The sequence below is a fragment of the Neofelis nebulosa genome, chromosome 6 (genome assembly GCF_028018385.1).
Source record: "Neofelis nebulosa isolate mNeoNeb1 chromosome 6, mNeoNeb1.pri, whole genome shotgun sequence".
NCBI classification, from domain to species: domain Eukaryota; kingdom Metazoa; phylum Chordata; class Mammalia; order Carnivora; family Felidae; genus Neofelis; species Neofelis nebulosa.
The window spans coordinates 78316190-78328748 of NC_080787.1; the positions used below are offsets into that span (position 1 = coordinate 78316190).

Below are 12559 nucleotides of genomic sequence, written 5' to 3' on the forward strand. Positions count from 1 at the left end.
CCCCTAATTTTTTTAGGCACCCCTAGTATTTTTAATGAAATATTGTCTTTATGGGGAGATAATACATGTTGGCATATTGGAAAATTTTGTGATTTTGATGTCTTCCACAGTGTACTTACAAGTGAGTTGAAGGTAAGAAGGAAATTAACTTCTTTCTCTGGAGAAAAGTAACATATCATTTAGATCCATTGGTTTCCTTTATTAAGACTAATATCATAAAAGTTTACCATTATTTAAATTTTTATATATGCATACAGAGTGCAGTGAGTGAGTACTACATAATATCTGTTGGTTAATATACTGTTTTTTAGGACAGGGGAATACATTATATGATGTGGCATAAGAAAATTACATACTAAAAAAGTGTATGGGATTCCTGTTGCTGTTTTATTTTCTTAAAGCTCCAGTCTAGGTGAGAAACCTTGGTTTTACTAACAGATCAAGGCCTAAAGTTGAGAAGAGGTGCTTTGTTTTGAAATGTACCTGGACGTTGGTGTATGTGTGAAAGGTTTAGTGTGATGAACTCCATCTTCCATCTTTTGTTTCAGACTGGGAGCACGTGCAGCCTCCGCTGTGGCTCCAGACCCTGATGAACGCTTGCAGCCAAGCAAGTGATTTCAGTGTGCAGAGTGTTGCTATTTCATTAGTCATGGACCTGGTGGGACTGACTCAGTCTGTGGCCATGGTCACTGGGGAGAACATCAACAGTGTGGAGCCTGCACAGCCCTTAAGTCCAAACCAGGGAAGAGTGGCGGTAGTTATTAGACCTCCCCTCACTCCAGGCAATCTGAGATTCATTGCTGAGAAGACTGAATTTTTCAAGGTAAATTCTGAGGAATACATGCATGACTAAGGTGGTACTTGACTTAGATTGCTTACCAGAGATCTGAAAGATGATAATCAGGCTTCGTTGAATACCTGTCAATATTACAATGTCTAGAAAAAGATACCACACTTCATCTGTACTGCTTTGCCAGTCTTGTCCCCAGTTTTGCTAGAGGGAAAAAGGATGAGAGGAGATGAGGATGAGGTTAGGGAAGGCAAGTATTAAGGCTCCAAAACCACAGAAGGAGTAATTTCAGCTAAAAAAGAGGTTAAGTCCATTTATACAATAAAACTTATTTCGACATGACGTGCTTATGACACTTTTGCTTTTCGTAGAGTATAATCTCAGCTCTCCAAAACTCCCGGGAAAAATTTGTTCTGACTCTGTATTGTTTGATTATCATCTGTGGTATATGATGCCATTCAGGAAAAAAAATATATATATACAGTTTTTGATTTTTATCACAGCAGTATAGATGATACCCTCTACATAGAAAGAACATTAAGTGTATTGGATTGTATTACATCTTAGGCAGGTAGATGCTTTATACATAAAAAAAATTGTTTTAATTTTATCTCAGTTCAAGTCATTGTGCCCCACCAGATAGTTCTTGCTGCTAAAGTTGGTTTCTGTAACAACGGTACAACAGTAAACCCTGAAGATGGTTACGTTTTTATTAATGCTGTCATAGATCATCAAGTGCTTTGTTAACACGTGTAGCTCTAAAATACATACAACCTGTTTTATATAAGCTTAAGTAATTTGGATATTTGAACTGTAAATTATATTTTACTTTGTAACCTATAACCATAAATATTGTATTCAATGTGAGATTTGTATCCTCTTAAGGATAATGTATTCTAGCAGCACTTTACTAAATGTCACTAAAATAATGAAGTGGGGTCTTCTCTGGGCCCTGCAGAAAGTTCTTCCATGTTTGATGTTTAAAATAAGTATCATTAGGGAGGGATCTTAAAAGAATAAAAATAATCATTAAAGGTCTATCTTAAGAGGTTCTAACGACCTCGATGACCAAAAAGTGAGCACATGGAAAGCTATACTTTTAAATCTCATCCTTGTAACATAATGAACATTGAAGACCTTGAATGGCATTCAGAGGCTTGTTTGTACCTAACAGGAAATGCTTATTAAATAAGTTTTAATGTGTGGTTTGGTAACACTGTCACCTTGACAATCTTTTTCTGTAGCATGTAGCTTTAACATTGTGGGATCAGCTGGGAGATAGGACACCTCAGCACCATCAGAAAAGTGTGGAACTGTTTTATCAACTACATAACTTGGTTCCTTCTTCTAGCATCTGTGAGGATGTTATAAGTCAGCAGTTAACCCATAAAGATAAGGTAAATTCTTTTTTCATCTTGACCCACCCCCACCTACCCGACTCCCATTATACCAAAAGGTAAATTAAAGAAACTGTAAGAAAATTATTGTAGGTAGCATCTGATTAGAGATTGTGTAAATTCATTCAGAGTGATCTTCATATGTTTAAAACAAATTTGTTCTGTCCTTTTTAATTTTACTTATTTAATTTAATTTAATTTTATCTTATCTTACTTCATTTTATTTTATTTTTTTGAGAGAGAGTGCACACACCCAAGCGGGGTGGGACAGAGGGAGAGAGAGAATCTTAAGCAGGCTCCATGCCCAGTATAGAGCCCAGTGTGGGGCTCAGTCCCACAACCCTGAGTCATTACTTGAGCAGAAATCACTAGTTACATGCTCATCCTACTGAGCCACACAGGCACCCCATTTTGTCCTTTAGAAGAAAGTTCTTTGCAAAAGCATCAGTAATATGAAAAATCTAGTAACCCAAAATCAAATACTAGGTTTATTTCTTGGTTCAGGACACCATTTGTAGGCAGTGGTGATTAAAGTTGTTGCTGGTCCAAGTTCTTAGACCATTTAAAGAGGAAGCAGTAGCCTTGGTTATGGAACTATGCATACATTAACTGATGTATGTGAAATGATGTATATGTGAAGTTACATTTATAAGCCATAGAATGCTAATATATGAGATTATATTATTTGTATTATAGTATCCAAAATAAGGATTTTGCATCCCAATGTACATGAAATGGTCAATAAGTCAGTGAGAGTAAAGGTGATAGAGTCATTGGTACACCTGACAAGCTGGAACTTTCAATCTGGTTGATCTCTTTGGGGCAGTTTAATGAAGTGTGTGATCGTCCCATGCCTTGTCTGTAACATAAATCAAAGATTTTATTGAACAGCTTTTAGAGGTGTATCACCCTAATTTTTAAGAACTCTAAATGCAAGTGAGTTTGAGTCATTCAGAAAGGCATAGGGTTAAGTAAATGAAGCTTTTGTCCAGGAAGGAAGTGGCAAATGAAGCAGAATATGAGAGGCATGAAAGTTTACTGCAAGAAAAATGTTAAAATTCTATTTCTGCTTCAACACATTTTCTCAAAAATTTTTAGGAATAAAATGTTTAATAAAGACTTGGCATTTAATTTGTTTACAATGAGTGTAAATCTAGGACAAATTATATACCTGTTTACTTGTGTAACATTTCTAAAGAAATACTAACTTCTGAATAAAGGTATTATACATCCATGAAAAAAAATTAAGATACTGTTATTACTTTTTAATATGTTGATGTATAAACATGGGCTTCATAGGAAAAGCATGTATTAGACCCATAGAAAAAAAGGAAGCACCCCTCAAATTGATCACAAACAATTGAGACCGTTACAGTCCCTGATTTTGGAGGGCTTTTACTTGAAGAATTCCACAGATGCTACAGGAACACTATGAAAAGCTTGATAACGTCAGAGTTTCTACCTGATTTATATTCATTTATGTTCATTATCTAACACCAAGTGCTGGTCTTTCTAAATCATTTATTTTTCCATTATTCTGTCCATTGTTACCATAACACTTAACATTTTCCAAATAATCTCAAAATGATGTTTTTCTTATAGAAATAATTTTTTAGGTGTCTAAATTTTTGAATCTAATAAGCCAGCTTTATAAGTAGTGATCAATTCATTTGAGATAATATATAATGTCTGGGAGCAAAAGTAAATTGTAGGGTATAATAAAATAAATTTTCACTACTAAGTATTTTTGTTAAAATAAGGGAAAAATGCTTCCAATACTGAAGATATTATAACATGCACATTATTAGCTTTTTCCATCCCCTGTTACATAATAATCTAGAAAACTGGTTACCTAGTCTAAACTAAATAATAACAATTTCTGAGGTAGTGTGAGATGACTTTTTAGGTTTAATATTTCTAAGGTTTTTTTTTTGTTTTTTTTTTACATTTCTACTTTCATAAAAATAGTTTTATTGTGTGGTGTATTGAGTACTGTGAACATCGAACCTAATACTGTCTCTTAAATTGCTATTTTGATTTTGATAAAATCGCTTAATATCTTTAAGGGAGAAAAAAATAATTTAATCTCCCATATTCCTCCTCAGAAAATAAGGATGGAAGCACATGCAAAGTTTGCAGTTCTTTGGCATCTGACAAGGGATCTCCATATAAATAAGTCGTCATCTTTTGCACGTTCTTTTGACAGGTTGGTTACATTTGATACTCGGATTTTACAGTCAGGTATTTCAGTGTCTCTTTTCTTGAATCCTCTGCCTAATTTGGCAGGGGTGCAAGATAGCAATCTACAGATATTATAAAGAGAGCTTATAAATTATTTTTAAAAAAATCTAAGCTGTATTAAAATGCATGGCTTTGAAGCACCCAGATCCCCTTTCTTTTACTGGATGACTATTCAACAAGACCCCTGCTATGTGCCAGGCAGCATTCTAGGTGTCAGGGATACAGCAATGGGTCTGTATTCACAGAGAAATTTCAACATAAACAGTAGATGATGTAACTGTTGCTCTAACAGTTATTTTCAGTCTTCTGCCTGAACTGGACATCATAAGTCTAAAGCTAAAATATACACCCCTTCCATGGATTCAGAGAACCTGCAGCTGCCTGAGAGTAGTTTTGCTACTTGTCTACACCACTCGAGATGACTCATCCCCCAAATATGAGGTTTGCCTTAACTTCCAAGGAGATGCTATGTATAGGTAGACTGAGATACTGGCCCAGGATAGCAGTCTCACCACCATAGAGGAGGCCACAGATCTGACTGCTTAAAGCCCAGCCCAGGATCAGATATGTGCTTTACTGGACATTATTCAGACATTACTTTTTCAACATCACCATTTTTAAGTGATTTGGTATTGAACTAGTACAATGAACTATGCCTTTGGCCTAGGTACTTTACAAATACCATCTCTCATTTGGTGACTGCCTTTTCTCATCATCCAAGTGAGGCACTGAAGGACCAGAGAAATAAGTGTCTTGCCCAAGACCACACATGATGTAGAGCTGGTAGCCCAGATTTGAATCTCGGGTTTTCAGATTCCAAGCCACACCTCCATAACTTTCACAGAAGTTCTTTCTTTGAGTTAAGCACACAGGTTTGCCTTATAAAGAGATTGGGCACAGCAGAGCATGGAAGTAGTGTTAACTTGCACAGAGTTCAGTATTTGGCGATATGAGCAGGAGTACATTGGTGAAACAAAACTAAGTTTTTTTTCTCCCTTGTTCATTAGTACTTATCTTATAAAAGTAACGTATGCTTGGGAAATTAAAACACAAGTATATAAGAAAAGGGAAAAGATGATTTTCTCCTTTTTCATATCTACTGAGACTGTAGGGATTAAGATTATTAAAATGATGTGGTCAAAAGTTTTTCTGAAGTATGACTACTTTTAAAAAGTTAGTTAAAAATAAAACTTACAGTAATATTGGTTTAAGAAAAACTAGAGTGTGACAATTAAAGTAGATGTTTTGTTCTTTGTTTTAATTATTGGTGTTTATTGTAGGTCACTGTTCATCATGTTAGATAGCCTTAACAGTCTCGATGGTTCCACCAGCTCTGTGGGACAAGCCTGGCTGAACCAAGTGCTACAAAGACATGATATTGCAAGAGTTTTGGAACCATTGCTATTGCTCCTGCTTCATCCCAAAACTCAGAGGGTTTCAGTGCAGCGTGTACAAGCAGAACGCTATTGGAATAAGGCTCCCTATTATCCCGGAGAAGAGAGTGACAAGCATTTCATGCAAAATTTTGCCTGCAGCAATGGTGAATATCACATGGAAGTAGAACAGCTTTATTTAGAATTAAGTTATTAAAATGAAATGCGAAGTGAACACAATAGTGATTGGCGACAGTGAGGTTTTCTCCATGGACTTATTTTCTCCCGTCCATGTGTACTGGCAGTGCTCACGTGGGCCCATGCCAGAATGCACTTCATCAATGGTCATCTTAGAGGACTTGGATTTCTCTTATCAGTTGACTCTTTCAAGGAAGGAGTCAGCACAGCTTTCAGAGACAGTCTTCAATTTTGATGGAAATACCTTTAGAGTTTAATGAGCAATTTTGGTTTTGCGAGGCTCTAGAGATACTTCACTGGGAATAAAAAAAAAAAAGCTTATAATGCCCATTTGTATTTCATGAGTCATTTTCCTCATCTGTGAAATGGGAATAGTAGTACCCACCTTTCCAGGCTTCATTGTGAACATAACACATAGTCCTGTTTGTGACTGCAAACAAATGTCTACAAATGTTTAGTGCAGACTGGCCTATCATAAGTGTTAGTTAGGTGTTCACTATTATTACTTGGAAGTCTACATTTTACAAATTGTTGAGTGAGGACATCTACAATACAGTGATAATGGGTCCTTAGATTAACTTATTATACTTTAGGGACAAAAGATTCTCACAAAACTCATTCACATCTTGACTAATAATCCTGGGAGGTCAGTAATAAAAAGGTCATTTTACCGAGCAGGTAGAGATGCTTAGCGGGCCAGGGCTTTCTCAAAGTCCCATGGCTGCTGTGTGATGAAGCTGCAGCTACACCATCATGCCCCCATTTCATCTTTAATGTGTTTCTACAGAGTATGGACAGAGCCCTCTATAGAGCCCGACTTTCCACTGCTTCCCTGAGTCTTCTCAGAGCATGTTCTACCCTTCCTATTGCCTGAACTTCTTTCTGCTAGCCCTTTACCCGCTGCCATTCCTGCCTGTCTGCTGAATTCTCACCTTTCCTCCGAGATTGATCTCCTTACCTGTAGGGTCATGATGCTTTCCCTGAATTCTATAACATTTGCTTTGTAATACTCATATGGAACTAAGCCTTTTGCTCTTTCTTAAAAGAATGCTATCAGCACTGTATGCTCTCCAAAAAGTACAGAAATGGATGAATATATTTGTGATCCCCTGCCAAGTTCAAACTCTAGAGAGAGCAATGATGTCTTTTCCTTCTCTCACCCTCATTGTCTCTTGATTTAGGGCCCTACTTATAATTCATAAATGTTGAATATTGATAATGTTGATAATTTGTAAATATTGAATTTTATTGAAACCAAGCTTATATATGTGTGTGTATATATATACATATATGTATGTGTGTATATATATATACATATCAACTACTGAAGTATTTGAATTCTTAGAAATAAAATAATTAAGGGAAATATTACACAGGGAGGAAAAAACAAAATTTTGAACTGCAGTAAAAAAAAAAAAAAAGATACCTTATTTGGGAGTAAGGGCAAATTTTGATATTGTAGCTGTTTTTAATGTGTTGTTTTATTTAATTCAATTAAATAATACTTCTATTGTTGAGTTGTCTTTACTAAATTCTAGTTAATAGTCATCTACATAATTTTCTAACTTAAAGGGTCTAAAATAGTAACAAAATGTAATTTTCGTAGGAAAGTATAAGGTGATGAAGCTAATGATTAAGAATCTTGAGTTCAGTCTACATTTCAATCATTTTAATGTATTTTATCTTTTTCCTTCTTTACTATTTTTCTCATATGCCAGTAAGCCAAGTACAACTCATTGCATCTAAAGGAAGTGGCGAAAAGCCACTCACTATGGACGAAATAGAGAACTTTAGTCTCACTGTTAATCCATTGAGTGACAGACTTTCCCTTCTAAGTACCAGCAGTGAGACAATTCCAATGGTTGTATCTGATTTTGATCTTCCAGACCAACAGATAGAAGTACTTCAGAGTTCTGACTCTGGATGCTCACAGTCCTCTGCTGGGGACAACTTGAGTTACGAAGTAGATCCTGAAAATGTGAACGCCCAAGAAGATTCTCAAGTGCCAGGTGCAAGCTCCCCAGATGATGATGTTCAGCAGGTAGTGTTTGACCTGATATGTAAAGTCGTAAGTGGCCTCGAAGCAGAATCTGCATCATTGACTTCTCAGTTAGAAATGGAAGCTGTGCCCCCAGAGTACAGTGATGTAGGTCCAGGTGAGGAGGCTCTTAAAACTGACGAGCAGTCTGCTCCACAGGGTCAGAGTGCTTTGCTGAGTAACGACAGTTCTCAGTTGCTGGCTGTGTCTGCAGAGGGAGGCCATGAGTGTGTGGCAAATGGAATCTCCAGAAATAGTTCCTCACCTTGTATTTCAGGAACCACACAGATTCTCCAGGACTCTAATGTTGCTTCCATAGAAACTAAATCCAGGCAGAGGAGTCACAGCAGTATTCAGTTCAGCTTCAAAGAAAAATTATCAGAAAAAGTCTCCGAGAAAGAGACCATTGTTAAGGAGTCAGGTAAACAACCGGGAGCAAAACCTAAAGTAAAACTTGCCAGAAAAAAGGATGACGACAAGAAAAAAGCTTCAAATGAAAAACTCAAACAAACCAGTGTATTCTTCAGCGATGGTCTGGATTTAGAGAACTGGTACAGCTGTGGAGAAGGAGAGATTTCTGAAATTGAGAGTGATATGGGTTCTCCAGGATCACGGAAATCTCCCCATTTCAACATCCACCCACTCTATCAGCATGTGCTTCTGTATCTCCAGTTGTATGATTCATCAAGGACTCTGTATGCTTTTTCTGCCATCAAAGCCATCCTGAAAACTAACCCTATTACTTTTGTAAATGCCATTTCAACCACTAGTGTAAATAATGCATATACCCCTCAGTTGTCTCTGCTTCAGAATCTCTTGGCCAGACACCGGATTTCTGTTATGGGCAAAGACTTTTATAGTCACATTCCAGTAGACTCTAATCATAACTTCCGGAGTTCTATGTACATAGAAATTCTTATTTCCCTCTGCTTATATTACATGAGAAGCCATTACCCAACTCACGTCAAGGTCACTGCACAAGATTTAATAGGCAATCGAAACATGCAGATGATGAGCATAGAAATTTTGACACTTCTCTTTACTGAGCTGGCAAAAGTAATAGAAAGCTCAGCAAAGGGTTTCCCTAGTTTTATCTCTGACATGTTATCTAAGTGCAAAGTTCAGAAAGTGATTCTTCACTGTTTGCTGTCATCTATCTTTAGTGCACAGAAATGGCATAGTGAGAAAATGGCAGGTAAAAACATGGTTGCCGTGGAAGAAGGTTTCTCAGAAGACAGCCTTATCAATTTCTCAGAGGATGAATTTGACAATGGCAGCACACTCCAGTCACAGCTTCTTAAAGTGCTTCAGAGGCTCATTGTTCTAGAACACCGGGTAATGACTATCCCCGAAGAGAATGAAACGGGTTTCGATTTCGTTGTATCTGACCTGGAACACATCAATCCCCATCAGCCCATGACTTCTCTTCAGTATTTGCATGCTCAGCCAATTACATGTCAAGGCATGTTCCTCTGTGCAGTAATACGAGCTTTGCATCAACACTGTGCTTGTAAGATGCACCCACAGTGGATTGGTTTAATCACATCTACTCTGCCATACATGGGAAAAGTTCTACAGAGAGTGGTTGTTTCTGTGACACTACAGCTTTGCAGAAATTTAGATAATCTAATTCAGCAGTACAAATACGAAACAGGATTATCTGATAGTAGGTAAGCATTGATTTTTAACTTTATCATGGACATTTTTCACATTAGGACTACTTAATCATCCAGAAAGTCCGTTATAATTTGAGTACATAAATTAATGGTATCACTAGGTTACAAATAGTATATTATTTTCACGAAGAAGGAAACTCACCCTGAGGAAGAGTGTCAGTAAAAGAATTAAGTATGGAAAGGAGGAGGAAGATTTAAAGAGGCCTTTTTTCTCCTAAGGGAAGAAACATTAATTTAGATGTTCTTGAACGAGCTGGCGAAATTAATACAAAGCCCAGCAAAGGGTTTCCCTAGTTTTATATGATAAATTATCTAAGTAGAAATTAATTGCACACTAAAATTAATTTTAAATTAAAAATAATTGCTTTCCTGTCTGATTTTATTTCTTGTTCCTGATCTTCATGGTTTAGTGGTGAATTCCACCTGTATCCCCGTGTTCAATTAGTCTGTCAGAAATTAGTCAAATGTTTCATCGACTAGTATTTAATCTCCTGTATAACCTTAGCTATTACATGTAAAATATAAGAAAATTGCCTTTATCAGTTAATATTGATATGCCTGCTGTTACACAGTTGCTAGAGATTTACTAGCTATATTTGTTTACTTCGTATTGAATTTGTTTAGCCAAAGAACTCTAGTACAACTCACTCACTTCATAGATTGGGATGTAAAAGCTTCTAATTTATGCTCTTAGTCATTTATTTATGTAATCTTTATTGAGCACCTACTCTGTGCCTAGCACATGCTGGACATTTACCATTGATTAAAACATGAATTTGTCTTTCACAGAACTTGTGTTCAACTGAGTACATTTTATTTCAGGCCTCTGTGGATGGCATCAATCATTCCACCAGATATGATTCTTACTCTTTTAGAAGGGATCACAGCCATTATTCATTACTGTTTGTTGGATCCTACTACTCAGTATCACCAAGTAAGACTGCACACAAATATTTGATTCCTTTTTCAAGACTGAGGTCTAGTAAGTAGCCACTTATAAACTTCAGTAAGTGATATGTTATTTTTCCCCTGACTTTAATAGCTTTTGGTCAACGTAGACCAAAAACACTTGTTTGAAGCCCGCAGTGGAATCCTCTCCATCCTTCACATGATCATGTCCTCTGTGACCTTGCTCTGGAGCATCCTGCATCAGGCTGATTCCTCAGAAAAGATGGCTGTTGCTGCCTCTGCGTCTGTCACCACTATTAATCTTGGAGCCACAAAGGTTAGACAATTCACACTTCATCTGTGGAGCTCAAGAGAACATTCAAGGACTTTCCAAAAGATTGTATTCAGCATCTCGTGAAAAGATTGTATGCAGTATGCTGCATAAATTAATTAATTCTCAAATAATTTTAACTATTTCATTGAGAAATATATCACAAATTTCACCCATTTTAAGTATATACAGTACAATGATTTTTTTTCTTAGTACATGGACAGTTTTCTAGTACATTGTCACCACAATTTTTGAACATGTTCATCACCACAAAAAGATTCCAGGGCCCATTTGCAGTCACTCCCTATTTTCATCACCAACTCCAACCAACCATTAACCTGTTTTCTCTACATATAGGTTTGGTTTTTTTGGACATTTTTTATAAATGAAATCACATGTTATTTAGTCTTTTGTATCTGGCTTCTTTTATGTGACATAATGTTTTTGAGGTTCGTTCATACATATTATAATTTTGTTCCCTTTCTTGAGGATTTTTAAGGTTGACATTTTAATATGCAAAGTCCTCCTGGAAAACAGTTTAGCAATATGTACAGAGAACTTTAAAAATTTGGTAGTCTGACCTAGTAAGCTGCTTTAGTAATCAGTTCTAAGGCAATCAAAATTAGGCAAAGATAGATATATTATAGATAGATGGATAGATATGTGTCTTTATATATCTTTATAGCCTTATTTAGTGGCACAAAGATCCTAAACAGTAAATAAGGAAAAGGTTAAATTAACTCTTTTAGTGTTACATGATGTAGCTACTAATAATTGCACTTTTTTTTCAAGTTTTTTTTTTTATATATTTACTTATTTTTTGAGAGAGAGCGAAAGTTGGGGAGGGGCAGAGAGAGGTAACACAGAATCTGAAGCAGGCTCCAGGCCCTGAGCTTTCAGCACAGAGCCCGATGCGGGGCTCGAACTCAAGAGCTGTGAGATCATGACCTGAGCTGAAGTCGGACGCTCAACTGACTGAGCCACCCAGGGGCCCCTAATAATTGCAGTTTTGAAAAAATCTTAGTGGATGGAGAATGTATAAAACTACTGAAACTATCATGTTACATAATTGAACAAATCTTATATTTATAATTACATGAAAAATTATATGCAGAAAAAGAAATTAATGTAGTAATAGTGATTATCTCAGGATGATGTGATTAATGGTTGAGTTTAAAATTTTTTTTCTCATACTCAGGCATTTTCCAAATTTTCTACTTTATATTTAGAGGAAAATTATATTTCAAGGCATATTATTCAATTATTCAATTGAATAATATAATAATATGTCGAATTTGACAACTTTTGTCAAGTTACCTGTTCTTACTCCTTGACCTGACTCCCTAGATCTGGGAATAATGGGAGCACAACTGAAATTGAGGGAAGGAGAAGAGTGGAAACTTCTACCATTAGAAAGTTTTATCTAAGTACTTAGGTTTAGATTAAACTTTGTTTTTCTTTTGTATAACTTTACTTTAAAAAAAAAAACCCTTTTCTTTTTTAAAGGAATCAACATCAAATGTAATTGAACTTCATATATAGTGTTTTCCTATTATTTCTAGAGACTGTTGCATTTGGCTGATTGGCAGTTGTCATTATATAGTGTCATTATATAGTGTCAAATATA

The 12559-nt window shown here is 36.1% G+C and overlaps 1 protein-coding gene across 14 annotated transcripts in view; it reads left to right on the forward strand.

The window, feature by feature from the left end:
• Nucleotides 1-12559, forward strand: part of DOP1A (DOP1 leucine zipper like protein A) — a 111557-nt gene that overhangs the window by 71242 nt on the left and 27756 nt on the right. For 13 of the 14 annotated variants that reach the window (XM_058734563.1, XM_058734568.1, XM_058734567.1 and 10 more), the window contains 7 exons: nucleotides 549-823; nucleotides 2035-2187; nucleotides 4293-4393; nucleotides 5709-5968; nucleotides 7718-9707; nucleotides 10536-10647; nucleotides 10756-10938. In XM_058734563.1, coding sequence (XP_058590546.1) covers nucleotides 549-823; nucleotides 2035-2187; nucleotides 4293-4393; nucleotides 5709-5968; nucleotides 7718-9707; nucleotides 10536-10647; nucleotides 10756-10938 — 3074 coding nt within the window. The remainder of the gene's footprint in view (nucleotides 1-548; nucleotides 824-2034; nucleotides 2188-4292; nucleotides 4394-5708; nucleotides 5969-7717; nucleotides 9708-10535; nucleotides 10648-10755; nucleotides 10939-12559) is intronic. The other variant, XM_058734575.1, reaches the window with a different exon arrangement.